The sequence below is a fragment of the Loxodonta africana genome, chromosome 3 (genome assembly GCF_030014295.1).
Source record: "Loxodonta africana isolate mLoxAfr1 chromosome 3, mLoxAfr1.hap2, whole genome shotgun sequence".
Lineage (NCBI taxonomy): Eukaryota > Metazoa > Chordata > Mammalia > Proboscidea > Elephantidae > Loxodonta > Loxodonta africana.
The window spans coordinates 23,685,159-23,704,803 of record NC_087344.1 but is presented as its reverse complement, the minus strand read 5'-3'; the positions used below and the strand labels follow the sequence as shown (position 1 = coordinate 23,704,803).

Below are 19,645 nucleotides of genomic sequence, written 5' to 3'. Positions count from 1 at the left end.
CAAGCGATCCAGGAAAGCCAGAAGGGGCACTAGCGTATGGCGGCCCCCGGGCGAGGGCTTGGAAGCTGGTGCTCAGCGCCCCCTACCAAAAGCGCCCCACCCTGCAGGCTCCATCCACCCAGGTGGGACTCATTGCACCTCCTGCTAGCAGAACCCCCACCCTGCAGTCCCGCCCCTCCCAGGTGGGGCTCATCGGATGGGCACAGCGGGGGCCGGGTGAGGCGAATATTAGGCACCGCAGGGCTGTGGCCGGGCGCCATGGAGGCCCAGCCATCCCCAGACTTCATGCTGCTGCAAGAGCTGCTGGCGCCACCCCGTCTGGAGCCGGAACTGCCCCCACCAGCCCTCTCCAAGCAGGAGCCAATGATCCCCGGATGCGGATGCAGGTGCGTGAGGAACGACCCCTTCCGCCAACCCCTCCGCTCCTTCAACTGGTCCAGTGGTCAAGACGTCCTGGGGTTACCGAGGGGTCATGATGTTAGTTACTGGGACTTACAAAGGGGTCACTTGGGGTCATCTTGGGGTCAGAGTCCATGCAAGCCTCCCGCCCCCTTCCCCCATGTCTCAGGCTCATACAGGCACCACCCAGGGGTCACCCAGAGGTTGCGGAGGGTAACCTAATAATAATGATAACAATAAAAATCATAACAATAGCACACTGTTCCTAGACCCAGCAGCCCGAGGCTTGGGTTTGAACCCTGACCCATCACCTAGCAGCTGTGGGCCTGCCTGGGCCTGCCTGGGCCTGGGTTTCCTCCTCTGTGAGATGGGGCTGGTCCTTGCCTTATTGAGTTGCTGTTTGGATTAAGTAATCCACGTGGAGGCTGAAAAGAGTGCCTGGCGCACAGTAGGCACACTGGGTTTGCGATTATCTTGCAGTTTTTAAACCTTCAAACGATCCGGTGCTAGGGTTCTGAGCCCCAGGCAGGATGTAAACCTGCCCGAGGGCACACAACTAGCAAGGGGCAGAGCACAGCTTGGAAGGGCTTGCAGGACCCCTGGGGCTCGCCCAGGGAACAGGGTGATCACGCTGCCCTTGTCCTCAGGTCCACCTTGCCTGTGCACCAGGCCTCGGTCGCTGCGCTGCGCTTCCTCCAGGCAGGAGGGGCCTTCTGGGAGCCAATGACTCTGGGGGTCCTGGCCAGGAACACCAAGAACATGCTGACCCCAATCAGCCCGCAGTGCCGCACCCTGGGGTCGCCCAGGACTTCCCCAGCCCCCTCGGCCCTGTCCCAGAGGAGGCCCAGGAAGCAGCCGAACCCCCTCCGGGGCACTGAGAAGGTGGATCCTGGGTTTGAGGGGGTGACCCTGAAGTTTCAGATAAAGCCGGATTCCAGCCTACAGATTATACACACCTACAGGTAGGGGTTGCCCCGGGCAAAGTTGCTCTTATACAGGTAGTAATAACATCAGTTGGGGGGTGGTGAGCAGAGGTGCAGGGGCAGGTGCTTCCAGTTATCCACCCAGGACTCCCACATGCCCCCTCATTATAGATAGGCAAGCTGAGGCCCAGAGAGAGGGCACCACTGCCAGCCTCACTGGGTACAACCTCAGGCTGGTGTTCAAGTGCCAGCCCCACTGGTTCCTGAGCCAGCCTCATCCCCTGTCAAGCCCTGTCTCCGCCTTATGAAACTGGTCCTGACCATACCCAGAGCTGCTGCTACTGTTATCGTTCCTGATGATGATAACGTCTGTTACCGTCGATTCAGTTCTGACTCACAGCAACCCTATAGAATAGAGTACAACCGCCCCATAGGATTTCCAGTCTTTATGGAAGCAGACTGCCACATCTTTGTCCCGTGGAGCAGCTGGTGGGTTCAAACTGCCAACCTTCTGGTTGGCAGCCAAGTGCTTAACCAGTGTACTACCAGGGCTCTTTGATAATGATAATAGCTACTGTTTACCAATAACAACAGCAGTAATAATAAGAGGTAACAGGTAGTATTTTACGTGAATGGACTTTTTGAAGCTTTTTGAAGTGCGTTTTGCAGATGAGGAAACTGAGGCACAGGGGGTTGCAATGACTTGTCCAGGGCACCACAGGGAGGACATGGGAGAATTAGAATTTGAACCTGGCAGGCTGGCCCAGGCTTGCTATCTCTTAAAATAATTATTATTATTATTTATTACAGGTCCCTGAATGGTACAGTTTGTGTTTGACTACTAATTGAAAGGTTAATGGTTTCAACCACTCAGGGGCACTGCAAAAGAAAGCCCTGGTGATCTGCTTCTGTAAAGATTACAGCCAAGAAAACCTGTGAAGTAGTTCTACTCTCTAACACATCGGGTCACCATGAGTCAGAATCGACTCAAGGACAGTAGGTTTGGACTTAATGAAAAGGCAAAGTACAGCCTTTCAGACATCAGATGCCTTTTCCAGGGCCGCTCAATACCTTGATTTAAAAAAAAAAAAAACAAAAACCGTTGTTGTCGAGTCTAATTCTAATTCATTAGCGACCCTGTAAGACAGAGTAGAACTGCCCCATAGGGTTTCCAAGGCTGTAATGTTTATGAAAGCAGACTGCTACATCTTTCTCCCACGGAGTGGCTGGTGGATTCAAACTGCTGACTGTTTGGTTAGCGGCCAAGCACTCAATCATTGCACCACCAGGGCTCCTTGATACCTTGATAGTAAATCTTTATTTTGGAGGGCTGTCCTGTGGCAGAGCAAAGAGCCCCCAATGCTGATGCCTTGTCTACCCCCAGCCTGGCCTGCAGCAGCCGTGCTCAGGGACTCCCTGCAGGCCCTGCCAGGGGCCCTGAGACCAACCGGGGAGGCAGCGAGGCTCTGGGTGAGTCCTGGGATCCTGAGAGCTATAAATATTTGGGGGACCAATTTCTTACCTTCCCTGTCTTTGCTCCATCTCTTGCTTCCCCATCCTGCTTCCCCATTTAGACCCATCCAGAAGGAGTCACAGCCCCCCCAGGCTGAGTCACCCCCACCCCCAGCTTCCTCCTCTGACGAGGCTTTGCCATCTGTCTCCCTGCTTGGCTTTTCCTCTGCTTTAGATCCAGCAACCCCCAACGCCAAGTAGGGCCTCCATAGAGACCCCCCAAGGCTGACTCACCCTACCCTGGCTTCTTGAATCCAAACTCTTGGCCTCTGACTCCCTCCCTTTGACCTCTGCCCATTCAGGGCCCCGGCGCTGTGCTTCCTGTAGGACCCAGAGGACCCCACTCTGGAGAGATGCTGAGGATGGGACACCGCTCTGCAATGCCTGTGGTATCAGGTCCTCAGAATGGAGGAGGGAGGTCCCCAGATCAGGCCATGCTTAGCCAGCATAGGGTAGTGGGAAGGAAAAACACCCACTTCTTGGGGAAAAGTGGCTTCCTATGGTGGTTTCTGGGCCCCGCTGCATCCTGAATGGTGGTTTCTTGTACCCCCCACCCAGGTACAAGAAATATGGCACCCGGTGCTCTATCTGCTGGCTGGTGCCCAGGAAAAGTGTCCAACCTAAGAGGCTATGTGGCAGATGCGGGGTGTCTCTGAGCTCCCAACAAAGTCCAACTCAGGAAGGGTAAGCCCTTCCTCACCCTGCCAAGGTGGTCCTGCCTCAGTTTCTCCAGGTGGAGAATAGGCAGAAGTTTTCCTGGGAGGGGCAGGGTAAGAGCCTGGGTCCTAAGGGCCATTTCTGGGAAGAGGGGGCATACTTCTGACAGGCCTCCTCTCTGTTCCCTCCCCCATCGGGGGGGATCCTAGGTGGAAGACTCTGGTCTCAGGCTCCAGAGCCCCTCAGGGAGAAGAAAGAGCTGGGGCTCCTGTCCTAGGGGGCCATGGGCTCCCTCCTCAGCCCCTGCTCCAATCATCCTGGGCTGTGCCCCCCGTCAGGAAATGCTCTCAGCAGCGATAATCATGTTAACAATAGTACCAATAAAGAGCTACTCAGAGAGAGAGAGCAGTTTGATTTGGGGACCCCACCTGTGCACCCCTTACCGTCCTCTCCTCCAGCCCAGAAATATGGCAGCAGGTGTTTTCTCATCGGGATTCTGAGGGGCACACACAGTCACACACAGACACAGTCATCCATACAGGCAAGATTCACCACAAAGTCCCTTACAGGGAAACAGCCACCAAACACAGAGACAGAGTAGACATGTAGAAAGTCAGACACACACAAGACAGACACACAACATGAGAGACACACACACAGGACAGACACGTGCACTGACAGACCCACGTGAGACAGACTTGTGAAACTGATACAAGGCAACGCGTACACATGAGATAGACACGTGCTGACAGACACACACATTGGCAGACATGGTGAATGAAACAGACACACCTATAGATGACAAACATGACACACAGATACACCAGCCAACCATTCCCCTGTCACCCCTCCCCCAACACACACACACACCCAGCAGACCTTCCTGGACAGACCACCTTTATACACACCATCCCCTGCCTCAAGCCAGGGTTTAGAGAGACTTGAAAGGGAGGTAGAAACATCCATGGATTCCTGACTCACTCAGCCCCTCCCATCCTTAGTCCTGAACACCTTCGCCGCAGATCTCCCCATAGCTACCACCTTCTCATCACTTGTGGGGGCTCAGCCCCACTGTCACCTCCTCAGAGAAGCCTCCCTTGATCACTCAGTCTATACCCCCCACTCTCATCTTGTTTCGGTCTCTATTTCAGCCCCTTTCTGGGCTCCCTCTTAGGGAATTGAAATCCTGGTAGGCTCTATATGGTCCAGGGTTATTTCATTCACATTCGTCTCCCCACTGGACCGTGACTTCCATGAGGTCAAAGGCCACCTTATCTTTGTCCTTGATCACCATGCTCATTGCCGCTGAGTCAGTTCCAACTCATAGCAACCCTATGGGACAGAACTGCCTCATAGGGTTTCCAAGGCTGTAATCTTCATGGAAGCAGACTACCACATCTTCCTCCCTCAGTGCAGCTGGTGGGTTTGAACTGCTGACCTTTTGGTTAGCAGCCAAGTGCTTAACCACTACATCACCAAGGCTCCTGTTTAACCATCATAGGCCTCCCCAGTGGCCAGCATGGCGAAGCCCTTCGGGAATATATGTTGAACACATGAAAGTCTCAGATGTGTGTCTGCTAAGTCTTGGCCGTTTAGATCCATTTATTCAACATTTAGGAGCCCTGGTGGCACAGTAGTTAAGTGCTCAGCTGTCCTGTGCCAGTAAGTTCAGATTTTATGTAGTAAACAATGGGACAGCATTTATCTGCCTAATGATTTATTAGGTACCTGCTGTGTACCCCAGGGACACTGGTAAATCCCGCAGACACCCTTGAGATCCTCATGGCCCAGTGTGGGAGGCTGAGGGACCAGAATGAGGGAGGGAGGTCTACAGGGTCTGTGGGTTCAAATCTAGCAGCAGCTCCATGGGAGAAAGAGGTGGCAGTATGCTTCCATAAAGATTTACAGACTTGAAAACCCTGTGGGCACTTCACCGAAGAAGACATTCAGGCGGCTAGCAAGCACATGAGGAAATGCTCACACTCATTAGCCGTAAGAGAGATGCAAATCAAAACTACCATGAGATACCATCTCACCCCTGACAATAACAGCACTAATAAAAAAAACCCAGAAAACAAGTGTTGGTGAGGTTGGAACTCTCATATGCTGCTGGTGGTAATGTAAAAATGTACAACTACTATGGAAAACGATATGGTGCTTCCTTAAAAAGCTAGAAATAGAAATAGCATATGATCCAACAATCCTAGTCATAGGTATAAACCCTAAAGAAATAAGAGCTGTGACATGAATAGACATATACACAACCATGTTCGTATCAAAAAGATAGAAACAAACTAAGAAAAAAATCATTGCCATGGAGTCAGTTCCAACTCATAGTGACCCCAAATGCCCATCAACAAACAGATGAATGGATAAACAAACTGGTACAGACACATGATGGAATACTACACAACAATAAAGAATAATGAATCCGTGAAACATCTCACAACATGGATGAATTTGGAGGACTTTATGCTGAGTGAAATAAGTCCATCACGAAAGGACAGATATTGTATGAGGCTACTATTAGAAAAAAACACGAAAAGGATTAAAACAAACCAACCCGTTGCTGTCGAGTTGATTCAGACTCCTAGCAACCCGATAGGACAGAGTAGAACTGCCCCACAGGGTTTCCAAGAAGCAGCTGGTGGATTTGAACTGCCAACCTTTTGGTTAGCAGCCAAGTTCTTAACTACTGTGTCACCAGGGCTCCAAGAAAAGGATTACACACAGAAAAAAAATTATCTGATGGTTACCAAGGGTGGGAGGAGGAGGGAGGGAAAATCACTAGCAAGATACAAGATGTGTGTTAATATTGGTGAAGGAAAAGGCAATACAAATATGGAGGAAGTCAGCACAACATGACCAAAGCAAAGGAAAACAGAGGAATGCAAGCATAAAGGGCAACTACAGTAATTACTATAACATAGATAATCTTGCAACAGTAGTATTAACAAACAATTTACAAGTGGATAAATAGGGATGCTAAAGAGAGGTGTTAAAGAGAGGTGTGGGAGGGCATAAGGGGGCACACCCACCTGCCGATACAGGTTTGTTGTGGATGTTTCTACCTACATAATTGTAGGTGCTGCATGTAGATTAATATAGTCAATAGAGCACACAACGGGCACAGTCATGAAAACCTCTTAGACATAACACTTCGCAGAATGAAGGTAAAGGACCGTAGACTTAGGGGACATTTATGTCAATTGGCACAACATAGTTCATAAAGACAGTGTTCTACATCCTACTTTGGTGCGTAGTGTCTGGGGTCTGCCATCTAAAATACATCTATTGGTCTCTTCCTGTCCAGAGCAAAGGAGAGTGAAGAAAACCAAAGACTCAAGGGGGTAATTAGTCCAAAGGACTGTGATTGGGATCACAGCAGATAGCCCTGGACAGAGCAGGAGAAAAATGTAGAAAAAAAATCAAATTCACCAAAAAGACCAGACTTACTGGTCTGATAAAGACTGGAGAAAAGCCTGAGACTTATGGCGCTAAGACGCCCTTCTGACCTGGAACTGAAGCCACTCCCAGAGACCACCTTTCAGTCAAACAATAGATAGGCCCATAAAATAAACAGCAACAGCAAGAGGAATGTATTCCTCAGAACAATCAATTATAGGAGATCAAAAGGACAACATTTGCCCAAAAGCAAAGATGAAAAGGCAGGAAGGGGTGTAGAAAATCAGAAGGAAAGGAAACGGGGAGCCCAGGGTGGAAATAGAATATGGATGCATTGTGGGGAATGCAACCGTGTCATGGAGCACCTTATGTACAAACTATCGAATGGGAAACTAACATGCTCTGTAAACTTTCATCTAAAACATGATTTAAAAAATGGTAAAAACAAAAACAACCCTATGGAGCAGTTCTACTCTGTCTTGTAGAGTCGCTGTGAGTCCGAATTGACTCAACGGCGACAGGCTTGGTTTTGGTTTTTTACTGTATGCCAGACCCCAGTGGAGACACTCAACCATGAATAGGACAAAGATTCCTACTCTAGTGGGGCTGACGCTCTAGACCAACAATAAAGAAATAGTCAGTTATATGCGTAGTGGAACTTCAAGTAATGATCCGTGTTACAGAGAAAAATAAGGTCTGTAAGGAGATAGAGAGTTGGCAGGGCTACCTCAGTCCTGGTGATCAGGGAAGGCCCTCTGAGGAGGTAACCTTTGTGTAAAGACCTGAAGGATAGCTATGGGACTGTCTGAGGTGAGAGCGGTCCTGGCAGAGGGGTCAGCAAGTGCAAAGGTCCTGAGGCAGGGCTTTGTGGGGTGCAAGGAACAGCGAGGAGGCCAAGGGGACTGGAGAAGCATTAAGGGGGAGAGGCAGAAAAGATGAAGCAGAGGCAGCAGGGGCTGCAGCACGCTGGGCCTCGTTGCCCTCTGCACCCAGCCCCAGCACTGTTCTCACCTTTGCTCAGTCAGTGTTCTAGTGGAGGAATGGGACCCGGAGCAGCCATGGTTTGGGAGCTGTCCAGGCTGGCTTCCTTCCCCAGAGCTCTGTGTTCCTGCTTTTGAGGGAGGAGGAGGTTGGGGGGGTTGGGGGAGGAAACCCAGCTGCGGTCTCCATAGGCTGTTGGGGGTGATGGAAATGGGAATATGTAGTGAGGAGTACAGCTAGTCCCCTATGTCTGTTCTGAACCAAGATGGGCCAAGTGAGAAGACAGGTTGGGGTAAACTGAGGCACAGTGGATAGACACAGGATGGAGGAGGCCTTGAGCGTGGGGCAGGGGTGCACTCTTAATAGAAGGGACATCGCAAGGTCTGACGCCCGTAGCTACAGCCACAGCCTTGTCCATCATGGCAAGACATCAGCCCCGCGCCCCCCCCAAAGGTAGCTCCAGCTCTGCCCATCCTGGCCTCAGCTCTGTCAGTAACCAGGCGTGGGGGAAGCCCCTCACCACCACCACCTAAGAGCTGGATCAGAAGGTCACTGCTGGGCGGAAGAGATAAGCAGCAGGGAGGGGAGGAAGGAGCGTGGTCTCCACCCCTGACCAAAGGTCTGTGAGAGCAGGAAATGGGCACAGAGAGGGCAAGCAGCAGGCTGTATGTCACACCAGGAAAGATAGCTTGGACTGTGCTTGGCACTTGTTATTAGGTGCCGTCAAGTTGATTCCAACTCATAGCAACCATATGTACAACAGAACAAAACACTGCCCGGTCCCACGCCATCCTCACAATCATTGCTATGTTTGAGCCCATTGTTGCAGCCACTGTGTCATTCCATCTCATTGAGGGTTTTCCTCTCTTTTGCTGACCCTCTACCTTACCAAGCATGATGTCCTTCTCCAGAGACTGATCTTTCCTCATAACAAGTCCATAGTATGTGAGAAGAAGCCTGGCCATCCTCGCTTCTAAGGAGCATTCTGGCTGTTCTTCTTCAAGACAGATTTGTTCCTTCTGCTGGCAGTCCGTGGTATATTCAGTATTCTTCTCCAACACCATAATTCAAATGCCTCAATTCTTCCGTCTGCGTTATTCATTGACCAGCTTTTGCATGCATATGAAGCGATTGAAAATACCATGGCCTGGCCCTTAGTCCAAACCAAAAACTGCCATTGAGTCGAGTCCAACTCATAGCAACGCTATAGGACAGAGTAGAACTGTCCCATAGTTTCCAAGGAGCACCTGGAGGATTCGAACTGCCGACCTTTTTTAGCAATGGTAGCACTTAACCACTACGCCACCAGGGTTTCCTGGCCCTTAATAAAATATAGGCCCTTAAAAAAAAAAAACAAAAAACGCAGGATCGGGATTTGAACCCCGGGTTTGTTCCCCATCGAAGACACAGAAGCAGAGATGGGAGTCCTTTATAAAAACTTTACTGGGAGGGGGTAGAAAATAGGGCTGTCGCCCCTGGAGTTGAATAAATAAATAAATAAATAAATAAATAAATAAATAAATAAATAAATAAATAAATAAATAGAACAATAAATAAGCCCCCGTGTACGTCTGGGGGCGTCCCCGGGCCCGCGGGGAGAAGGGCACGGGCTCATGCCGAAGTCAGCTGGATGGCGAAGACCTCGTCCCCCGCCGGCGTCTCGGTGGAGCCAGCAGCCTCCAGTCCATCTTCCGCGCTGGGGCCTCCCCCAGCGCCGCCGCCTGCGCCATTGAGGCACACGGCCTCCCCCGAGCTCTCCGCCTCCTGCACATTGTATTCACCCTTCTTGCAGGCTGTGGACTGCACGTAGAAAGCCAGGCCGGCCCCCGCAGCCAGCAGCGCTGCGCCCCCCGCCGCGCCACCCACGGCGACCCACATCCACGGACCTGCGGGGAGAGATTTAGTTGGAGCTCCCCATCCTCTGCCCTTGGTCCCTCTCCAACCCCCCTTCCACACAGTATACAATGGAGAGCGAAGTGGGTCAAGCCTCCCCCACTCAGAACCCACCCCACGCTAATAATTCCCTCCTGATCGCAGCCAAGCCCTGAAGGATCCGCTCCCCCTGTCTCCAACCTCCACCCCAGCCAGCCACCGACAACCCCACCTTCAGGGCGCCCCTAACTGCGACCCTGGTCCATTCTGGTCTCACCTGTGGGTACTGAAAAGAAGGCAGGGTCGGGTCAGGCGTCCCAAGCCCCAGGTCACGCCCCCCTGCAGATCCCTCGCTCCCCCCACCCCCAGCTGCCACTCACCGGCCACGCGCACCATGATGCGCCTCGTGTGGCGCCCGTGCGCATTGGTGGCTGCGCACTCGTACTCGCCGCCGTGGCTACCCATGGCGCCAGACACGCTCAGGGTGCTATTGTTGCTCGACAGGCCAATGTTGGGGGCCCCCGGGGGCGCGCGCCAGCTGATCTGAGCTGGGGGCCATGCCTCGGCGCGGCACGTCAGCGTGAAGTTCCCTCCAGGCCGCACGCCTCCCGGGGGCGAGGCTGCCAGCTCGGCCACCACCGGCCGGTCTGCAGGGAACCGGAGGCTCAGCGCCAACTCAGCCACTGACCAAGGGCCCTCGTTCCGCCCACCACTATCGGTGTGGGACCAGCCCCCTTCCGTGGGGGCGGGGTGAGGATCCTGCTTCGCACCAGAACCTCCTCCCCCCAATAAACTGTGTTCCGACTGTAGCCAGGACTAGAATCCTGCCGCCTTTCCACAGAATGGGAGATGGAGACCCGCACCAGTGTCCTTCTGGCCCAGGATTTAAGGGGACCAGATGTCTGTTCCCTAGAGGTTTTATTACCCAAGGTTTAGGTTGGGAATCCTTGTCCCCGAAAACGGGCCTGGGGGAGATGCCCCCTGCACTCCCTTGGGGTCCCCCAGCACTGCGAGCCACATTTCTAGGGTGCCTAGTCCCCCATCCACTGCTGCCCCTACTCACATTCCACGCCCACAGTGACGGTCCGGGCGTCCGTGCCGTGAGCGTTCGTGGCCACACAGCGATAGGTGCCCGCGTCGTTGCGGGATACGCGCTGCCGTTCAGGCCGGGGTGTGCCCTCCCGGTAGCAGCGCACGCTTGGGGAGGGACGACCCCCCGCAGCGCAGGTAAGCGCGGCCACCTCGGCCCCTTCTAGCCACGTCTGGTTACTGGGGCAGGTTGACTCATCCATCTGTGGCGGGGCTGCAAAGCAGCCATGAGGGCGGTTGGGGAGGAGTCCAGATCCGGGGGCACCCGCTACCCTCCGCCCGCCTGGGCCCCGCTCACACTCCGCGCTCACGGCGACCGTCTTGACCACCGAGCCGTGCGGGTTGGTGGCGTTGCAGACGTAGATGCCGGGTGCCAGGGCACTGGAGATGCTGGAGGCTCTGGGAGTAGGGGCTGGGGATGCCAGCGGCAGCAGCAGCCCTTCACTGGCGCCCCCGGAGCCGACGCACTGCAGACTTGGCTCTGGCTTCCCTTCGACCTCACAGGAAAACAGCCGCCCAGACCCTTCCACCCATGTCCAATTGCTGGGGCAGCTCAGCTCCTCAAAACTGGGGCCATCTAGGGGTCGGCCATGACACAGGAGCAGGAGGAAGTCAGGCCCGGGTTGTCCTGACAGACCCCATCTCACCCCCTGGTGCATCCACTCACATTCCACCGTGACAGCCACCGTTTTGGCTGCAGAGCCGCGTGCATTGGTGGCTTCACAGCGGTAGGTGCCCGCATGCTCCCGGGCCACGCGCAGCAGCCCCTCGACAACCCCATCCTCCTCAGGGCGCACACAGCTCACGGTGGGCGGGGGGACCCCGTGCGCCACACAGCTCAGCGAGGCCTCTGTTCCTTCCAGCCAGGTAATGCGTTCTGGGCAGCCCACGCTGTCCAGTGCCGGTGCGTCTAGGGGGGCGGGGACGTCGTTGTTGGATTTGGGGTTTTGGGGCTGGTATGATGTCCCTGGAAACCCTGGTGGCATAGTGGTTAAGAGCTATGGCTGCTAACTGAAAGGTCCGCAGTTCAAATCCACCAGGTGCTCCTTGGAAACTCTATGGGGGCAGTTCTACTCTGTTTTATAGGGTCGCTATGAGTCGGAATCCACTGGACGGCACTGGGTTTTTTGGTTTTTATGATGTCCCTAGACTCTTCTTCCCCACCCCATGGCTTCAGCAAAAGTCGGGGGCAGGCTGTGTCCTGCACAAGGACACAGAGCCAAGGGAGGCTGCACCAATCAAGCCATGGGTTCTGTCTCAGGGTTTCTGAACTTTGAGGACTGTGTTTCCCTAATTCCCACAAAGCACCTACAGGACCCATCTGGAGCCGTTGCTGTCTCAAGGGGTCCAAAGTTTCACCTAAAAGCCATGCCCAGACCCCTATGGACACACTTAGGCCCCCTCTGTCCTTCTCGAAGATCTTCCCTCAGCCACTTAAAAGTAGCCTTTCCCCTTTCCCCAAATCCTGCCCAAAGGCACATCTCAGACCCCTACAGACACGTCTCAGACCTCTATAGACATGTCTCAGACCTTGTTCCTACTTTTCCCTTGCAGAATGGCTACCCCGGCCCTGAGAACAAGACAGAGATGCACCCCACGCACCCCTACTCACACTCCACCATCAGTGTCACGTCCTTGACCGCCTCGCCCAGGACGTTGGCTGCCCTGCAGCGGTAGGTGCCGGCGAGTGCGCGAGTAACCGGACCCAGCAGGCCCAGTGCCAGCACGGCGCCACTGTCGGGTCGTGCGCAATGCACCGAAGGCGCTGGGTTTCCCCGGGCCTCGCAGCGCAGCGTCTGCTCCGGGCCCTCCGGCCACGTCCAGCTTCTGGGACAGCCCGAATCATCCAGCCGGGGGGCATCTGAGGGCAGAAGGGGATACAGAGCTAGATGTGGACCGTGAAGAAAGTCCCTGCCTCCACAGTACCGCCAGGGACCCGGGGGTGGGGGATGGCAAGGCGATAAAAGCCAGCTCACTCACATAGGACTCGTAGCTCGGCGCTCCGGTTCTTACTCAAGATCTCCCCGTTCACCTCAAGGGTGGCGTCGCAGAAGAAGTCGCGCCTGTCATCATTCTCGGTAGCGTTTAGCTGGAGCTGGGCGGGCTGCCCCGAACCCACGGCTTGAACTCCATCCAGTGAGACCAGGGCTCGGGCCCCAGCTGTGCAGGTAATCGTCACCGTCGTCCCCTCGGGTGCTATGGGCTCGCTTAGGGTTAGGAGGGGCTCGGGGAAGCCTAGGGACCGGGCATAGGCTGGAGTCCGCTAACCACGCCCCTCTGGCCGGTCAAAGCCCACCCCCTATCGCCAGAATTCCCCAAGCGCAGCAACCAAACCCCGCCTCTCGGGACGCTCAGCCTCTGCCTCCATCATGCCGCTCCTATTGGTGTTGAGCCAAATCCCTAGGGACCCCTGCCCGCTTGCGGCCCTTCACACTGGAGCGGTTCAGACCCCGCCTCTCCAGCTACTTGGTCTTGATCTGCTTATCTACCCTGCCCCTTCGGGAGCACTCGTGCAACACCTGCCCCGCTCTCAATGGAGGCCCCGCCCGCTATCCTTCCCGCCCCGCCTTCGGGTTCCTCTGGCCCCGCCCCTGAGCAAATGCCCCGCGCCTCCCCCTCTTACTATAGACGGTCACGTTCTCCCGGGTCTCGCGGCTCTCGCCACCCAGGGTCACGTTGCAGACCAGCTGCCCGATGCCCTCCTCCTCTGCGCGCGCTGTGGCTGTGGCAGTGGCTGTGAGCGCGTCCCCCTCACGCATGACTTTGGAATTCAGCCTCTGGTCTCCCAGCGCCAGGTAGATATGGGCCTCAGAGGCCGGGAACAGTCCTTCGAGGGCGCAGCTCACAGGCCTTTCCAAGCCCACCTCCAAGAGCCGGGGAGCAGCCAGGCGCGGGGAATCCGGAGACAGGGCTGGGGATCGAACAACAGATCTTCAGCTTTTCAAGTTTTGGGGACTCAATATGTGCTAAACGTGTGCATGCATTCTTATTTAATCCTCATAGTCATATGGGAAAGTACTAATATCATCCTAGAGGCAGAGAGACGCAAATAACTTTCAGCTGGCGAGCGTTGAAGTCAGGATTAGAATTCAGGTCTTTCTGCCTCTAAATTGCTTAAACACCAGGCCGACCCCACTTGGTCCCCTTCTCCTCCCCACACCCACTCACTGAAAGTCCGGAGCTGTCTGGGGGCCGAGCTATTTTCAAACAGTCCCAGCCCGTGGGGCCGCAGGTCCAGCTCCGCGCGGCATGAGAAATTGGCCTCATGGTCCTCCCGCCGCGCCAGTACCGTGGCGGTAAGCACCGCGCCCCGCGCTCGGGGTGGCTCCCCGACGAAGCTGCGCCGGATCAGCTCCTGCGCGCCCCGCAGCAGGGTCAGCGTGAGGCTCCCACGGGGCCCCGCGCCGGGAACCCTACAGCTCAGGGTGAAGTTCTCGCCCACGGGCTGCCAGGGGGGCAGTGGCATCAGCTCTACGCGATCCGGCCGTTCTGCAGGGGAACCGCGGCTCTTGGGTTCAGCGGCCCAAGACGTGGACCCGAGGGGAGCAGGGGCCAAGAGTGGAGGGCCTTGGGAACCAGAGGGTGGGGCCTGAAGGCGCAGACCCGGGGAGCCAGGAGGAGGAGTCTGGAAGGGAGGGAACATAGAGTACGAGCGTGGAGGTGGAGAACTCACGGAAGGTGCGGATGAGCCCACGCGCCTGCAGTGTGCGCCGCGCGCAGCGGAAGAAGCAGACAGGCTGTGTCTCTGGTTCGCGGATGTCCACTAGCTGCCGTGCCAGCCAGCGCAGACCCCTCTGGGTCCCGTTCCGGCGCAGCGAGGTCTCCAGGCCACCGCGCTCCGGCCGTGGGCAGTTGGTGCTGCAATTCAGCCACAGCGACCCCCCGCGCTCCACGAGCGCCACGCGGGGCTGCAGGTCCGCCCAGAAGGGCTCCTGCGCGACCGCTGCGCGAGGAAATGCGGGCTCAGCCTGGAGGAGCCCCCTTTCCGGAATCTGAGCGCCCCTAGCCAAGTCAGGGGTCCCAGGAGGACGCGCACAGGCCAAAGTCAGGACAGAGCCTAGGAGTCCCGGGTCCAGCCCAGACCTCAGATTTGGAGGAGCGCTCCAGGGTCTAAACCTTGAAGATGTCTTTGGGACATGACAGCGGAAAGCCCTGGTCTCCAAGGCGTAGATGTAGCGGTGGCAAGGGATGGCGGAAGGGGAAGAGGGTCTTTGCACACTGCAACGCTGGGAGGAAGGGACCGCAAATGGGGGAAGGGGAACAAACCAGTTCTCAGACTCCTGGCACATCGCGGGGAGAGGGGAGACTGAGGTTGGGGCGAGGGCAAAGGAGAATTGAGGCTAGGTTAAGGATAAGGGAGGCCCCCAAATCCTGATGAAGAACATGGAAAGAGGGCTCAGGGTTGGGCACGTGCAAAGGGCAGTGGGAACAGGCAAGGGACCCGGTTGCTAGGGCTCCGGGTGGCGCGAAGACAGCGCCTCTGAGTCACGGTAGTAGACTAGATCGGGTCTTCGAGGACTGCGAGTAGGGAAAATGACAGCCTGTGGACCTTGGTACCCAGCAGAGCCCGAGGTAGTACCCCGGAAAGGGACGAGAGAGACACGGGGCCTCCAGGGTGCGAGGTTGGGTGAGGAAGAGCATTCAGGATCTCGAGGGGGTAGGGTGGAGACCTGCGCACACGAAGAGTCAGGGAGCGGGGTCTCGGGTGTGTGCTGGGAGAAGGGATAGGGAGAAGACTTGGGGCAGGAGCGTGGGAGCGAGGTGCGGGGCGGAGCCGGGAGGGTCACGCGGCCGCTTCTCGGGTCTAGGAACTCCGCCCTCACTCTGCCTACCCTCGGCTGGGGCCGGCTCTTACCTGAGAGACCGAGGAGCCCCAGGCTCAGGGCAGCCCAGAGGCCGAGTAGCGCCCGGCGCAGCCCTGGCCAGGGCCCTGGCATCGCCGCCGCAGGGGAAACGCAGGAGGCGAGGGGAGCTCGAGCGACGAGCTGGGCTAGAAGACGGCGCGGCACGGCGGGTGGGGTGTGGGGGAGGCAGAGTTGCGCTCGGGGATTGGCTTAACGTTGGTAACTTGGTTTCCAAGGAGGGGGCGGCAGCAGAGCCGGCGGTGGGGGGGGGGGCGAGCGTGCGCCAGGCTCGAGGCCTTGGTGACGGCGAGCTGGCAGGAGCGAGGGACCCCCAGGGTCTACAGGGAGTCTGGCTAGAGCGCCTGGAGCTTTTCTGGGGGCGGCTGCGCGCTCCCGCGTTATCCCCAGTGGAGACTCGGAGGTCGGAGATGCTGAATTGCTTTTCTCCAAACCCCTATCCCACCCCTTGCAGGCTATGATAATAAGCTGGTCTCCGAGCCCCGCCCCCATATTTAGTTCCCTCCCACCAGCTCCCCTTAGGCGAATATTAATTTGGGTGCTATGGGAGGTTTCGGAGGCGCAGGATTGAGAGTGGAGAGGGCGTGGGGGTGCCCCCCTCACTGATCCTTCCCCTTTTGAGCCAGGGGGAGCTGAGAGTTACAGCCATGGCCTTTCATTCCCCTCACGCTCGCCCCGGCGCGCGACCGAGGGGGCGGGGACAAGAGTACCAGCGAGCCAGGGACACATGTGCACGCGCGCAGCTTTTGCGGGCATCTAAATCAGGGTCGGCTCTGCTCCGGGTCTGTATATACCCAGCGTGCAGCGGGCACGTGTCTACTCGGCGTGTGCGAGCTCTAGCCGCCGAGTAGCTCCCCTGAATCCTCCTGCGGCGCCGCGGGCGGGCCCTGAACCACGTGGGCTCTGCCAAGCACCTAGTGCGGCCCGGGTTCTGCGTCCACCCGAGCGCGAGAGACCAACTGTAACGCTTTTGACACCACATCCGGACTTCAACCTTTGACACCCGCCCCCACCATGCGCCCACGTAGCCACGTGACTACCAGGACATTGTGACAGGAGTCTGTAACACCCCATGTGGACCAGCTGATTACCCCTTCGTTTGTCGCCACATGGGTGCTTCTTCTGCGGATCCGTGTCTCTCAATATGTCCAGGTGACCCTGCCCACTTATTGCTCTCACCACCAGCACTAATCCTGAGCTATAGGGGCTGATTCTCGATCAACCTTCGTCCTCAAGGAAAGCCTAGGGTCTAAAGTGGAGGTGGGAGTGAGGAAGAAAACTTAATGCATCAAAGCTGCTGTGTGGCAGACATGAGAGACCATCAAGAAAAGCCATAACCATGAACCAGACCCTTCAGGGCCCTCCAGGGCCTGGGCTTTGCCCATCTGCACCGCACTGATAAAGCCCTCAGAAGGAGAGTGCTTTACTACACCGGATGGGAATGCAGAGGAATTGGGGCTTGGAGAACCCCAGGTAGGCCTGAGTGAGAAGACCTCAGGTGCCCTCAGGAAGACAAAGAAGTTGGAGACAGTGATTCCGACAGAGTCGGAAAAGGAGACCTCTTCCTCTGAGAGATGCACTAATGGGGAATGGTTAAGTCAGGTGGGGGGACAGAGCAGTTATTGATCTGGGTTGAACTGAGGAAGACTTTATTGAGCTGGGGAAACCCTCGTGGCACAGTGGTTAAGTGCTACGGCTGCTAACCAAAAGGTCAGCAGTTTGAATCTACCAGGTGCTCCTTAGAAACTCTGTGGGGCAGTTCTACTCTGCCCTGTAGGGTCGCTATGAGTTGGAATCGACTGGACAGCAGCGGGTTTGGTTTTTTTTTTTTTTATTGACCTGGGTAGGATTCCCCAAATTGCTTCTGTTGTTTTTTTTTTTTTTTTTTCCCTTCTGCAGGGGCGGACCACTCCCCCCTACTCCCCTACACCTGGGCCTGCATCTACAGGCACTTGCACAGGTAGGCGGCTCCCACAGCAAGAAGGATCACCACAAGTGCTGCAATGGAGGTGAAGGCCAAGGCTTTGGACTCAGTGCTCCAAGCTGAGGGCTGGAGGCAGGACTCGGTGCTCCAAGCTGAGGGCAGGAGGCAGGAATCAGGGAACCAGCACATGAAGGTACCGTGTAGAGCTCACCAGGAGCCGTGTGCCCTTTTCGGGTCCTTCCCCACCCTCTCTCCAAGTCCCCAAGATTAGAGGTGCCTCACCAAGGGCAGTTAACATCAAGGGCGCTGAGCTGCTGCGGACCACCATGCCGTTGAGATTGAAGCGCGCATGGCACGTCACAGGCTGCAAGAGGTCGCGGCCCTGGGAGGGTACCCTGTAGCTCAGCGTCACATTGGCCAGATTCACATTTGTGAAGCGCTTCAGGCTCTCGGAGTAGATGACTTGGCCACCACGCTGCAGGGTCACTACCAGGAAGCCCACGGGGAACACGTGCGTCACTTGGCAGCGCAGCATGTACTCATTGCCTACCAAGACTGGAGGCTCCAGGATCACGCTGTGTGGCCGCTCTAAAAGAAGAAGAGGCTGCTGAGCAAGGCCCATAGGCACCCCTATTCCCCCCCCTTCGCCTCCCACCCCTTAACCCACCCCAGTCTCAGCCCTTGACCCTCACTGTAGGTGGTGACTCTGGCCGTGGCCTGGAGCCGTTCCCCGGCGCAGGTGACCACGCAATGCACATCTGAGCTCCAGGCCCTCACATCCCGCAGCTGGTAGGACACCCAGCCCGGCCCCCTGAGGGTTTCTCGATGCTGCAGCTGGGTTCTAAGTGTGTAGCTCTCCGGCTGAGGGCAGCTGCTGGAGCAGTTGAGCAATACTGAGTTCCCGGGCGGCACAGCCACAAACTCTGGGCTTAAGCGTACCCAGAATGACACTGAGTTTCCTAAGGATGAGGGAGGGATGACCCTGGGGCCTTGCACCCACGCAGCCCGGCGCCCCCTCACGCTCCTGCCTCCTGAGTAGGCCCCTTCCAGCAAAAGCAACAGGGAAAGGAGGAGCAGAGACCCCATGGCAAAGAGCCCCAGCTGAGTGTTCCAGCGCCAGGAAGCCACAGCTGGCTCTGGAGATAAGGAGGTCGGCATTCCCCGCCTTCTCAGCCCCACCCCGAGGAACAGAGGCCCCCAGAGGGCCCAGGAATCCTACATCAGATATTCCCTTTCCTCAACTCGAGTGGGATTCCAGACCCCATTATAAACCAATTATCAACGCGCTTTTCTCGAGAGAAGTCTTTAGATTTCACTAGAGTCCGGAAAGGTCATAAAAAGCACCAGAATTGGATCAGAGCCCCAGGGTTGGGCCTTGAACCAACAGCCTGCTCTTGGGGGAGGAAGTGGGAGGACAGGGCTTTGGTTGAGCGGCTAGAAAGGGTTCCAGCTGGGCATGACACCTCCCCTGGACTCACACAAGGCATGGGCCGGATGAAAAAGCTTTATTAAAGGGTGAGGCTTCCAGAGCTGGGAGGGTGCCCTCTGAAACCCTGGTCTCCCTCCCCACTGCCTGCAGGGCCTGCAGGAATTTAGAGTTGTGAGTGTTCTGTTTTTGCAAGGTCCCACTGAGATGGAAGCAGATAGGACAGGGCAGGGGCATGCAGGGGCTGGGCATAGTTACACAGGACTCCATGGTTTAGCTGTCAAGGAGTGGCACCCATGTCTAGGCATGGCCACCAAATGTCATTGTGAGCACTGGCACAGAGGCGTTTGGGTGGGGAGGGGGCTAACAGAGGTCAGTGCTAGTGCTGGGGTGTAAGGGCTTAGTGGGTCATCCCTGGGCATGTCAGCATTGCAAGTCCATACAGTGCCTCTGTGCAAGATAGAAATGGCCACCCCTTCGGGGGGAAATCAGCCTGAACGATGGAGTGAGGGATTCCAGCCCCACTTGGTCTTCCTGCCAGGCACCCTCATGCAGTGCACAGCCAGGATAACGGTACCTGGCGGCTCTGTAGGAG

General features: G+C 56.2%; 3 protein-coding genes across 4 annotated transcripts; 1 reads left to right on the top strand and 2 right to left on the bottom strand.

The window, feature by feature from the left end:
* The first annotated feature begins 36 nt into the window (after positions 1-36).
* On the top strand, positions 37-4,880 carry ZGLP1 (zinc finger GATA like protein 1). Its single transcript, XM_023552440.2, has 6 exons — positions 37-386; positions 1,047-1,361; positions 2,707-2,792; positions 3,137-3,230; positions 3,393-3,518; positions 3,701-4,880. Exons 1-6 carry the CDS (start codon positions 37-39, stop codon positions 3,849-3,851), a joined length of 1,122 nt encoding a protein of 373 aa, XP_023408208.1. The 3' UTR covers positions 3,852-4,880.
* Positions 3,871-17,644, bottom strand: ICAM5 (intercellular adhesion molecule 5). Of its 2 annotated transcripts, XM_064280641.1 has the most exons (11): positions 15,694-17,644; positions 14,512-14,781; positions 14,007-14,327; positions 13,462-13,749; positions 12,819-13,073; positions 12,451-12,699; positions 11,506-11,748; positions 11,137-11,415; positions 10,813-11,052; positions 10,130-10,396; positions 3,871-9,763 (listed from the first exon to the last, which is right to left on the bottom strand). In XM_064280641.1, the coding sequence occupies exons 1-11, from the start codon at positions 15,773-15,775 to the stop codon at positions 9,489-9,491; spliced, it is 2,769 nt and encodes a 922-aa protein (XP_064136711.1). In that variant the 5' UTR covers positions 15,776-17,644; the 3' UTR covers positions 3,871-9,488. The 2 variants fall into 2 exon arrangements, with proteins under 2 accessions (XP_064136711.1, XP_064136710.1); XM_064280640.1 differs by lacking the exons at positions 3,871-9,763; positions 10,130-10,396; positions 15,694-17,644 and having other exon boundaries at positions 10,403-11,814; positions 14,007-14,596.
* Positions 17,563-18,935, bottom strand: ICAM4 (intercellular adhesion molecule 4 (Landsteiner-Wiener blood group)). Its single transcript, XM_023552443.2, has 2 exons — positions 18,317-18,935; positions 17,563-18,212 (listed from the first exon to the last, which is right to left on the bottom strand). The coding sequence occupies exons 1-2, from the start codon at positions 18,780-18,782 to the stop codon at positions 17,797-17,799; spliced, it is 882 nt and encodes a 293-aa protein (XP_023408211.1). The 5' UTR covers positions 18,783-18,935; the 3' UTR covers positions 17,563-17,796.
* Between the last annotated feature and the right edge of the window lie 710 nt (positions 18,936-19,645).

What these genes read in the sequence shown, in the direction of transcription:
- ZGLP1 (XM_023552440.2), top strand. Translation starts at nt 37, where the DNA reads ATGGCGGCCCCCGGGCGAGGGCTTGGAAGCTGGTGCTCAGCGCCCCCT. An exon ending in ATCCCCGGATGCGGATGCAG is followed by an intron (nt 387 to 1,046) that starts GTGCGTGAGGAA and finishes CCTTGTCCTCAG; the next exon opens with GTCCACCTTGCCTGTGCACC. An exon ending in CAGATTATACACACCTACAG is followed by an intron (nt 1,362 to 2,706) that starts GTAGGGGTTGCC and finishes GTCTACCCCCAG; the next exon opens with CCTGGCCTGCAGCAGCCGTG.
- ICAM5 (XM_064280641.1), bottom strand. Translation starts at nt 15,775, where the DNA reads ATGCCAGGGCCCTGGCCAGGGCTGCGCCGGGCGCTACTCGGCCTCTGG. An exon ending in GGGGCTCCTCGGTCTCTCAG is followed by an intron (nt 14,782 to 15,693) that starts GTAAGAGCCGGC and finishes TTCCTCGCGCAG; the next exon opens with CGGTCGCGCAGGAGCCCTTC. An exon ending in CGCCGAGCTACGAGTCCTAT is followed by an intron (nt 12,700 to 12,818) that starts GTGAGTGAGCTG and finishes TTCTGCCCTCAG; the next exon opens with ATGCCCCCCGGCTGGATGAT.
- ICAM4 (XM_023552443.2), bottom strand. Translation starts at nt 18,782, where the DNA reads ATGCCGACCTCCTTATCTCCAGAGCCAGCTGTGGCTTCCTGGCGCTGG. An exon ending in GGCCAGAGTCACCACCTACA is followed by an intron (nt 18,213 to 18,316) that starts GTGAGGGTCAAG and finishes TTCTTCTTTTAG; the next exon opens with AGCGGCCACACAGCGTGATC.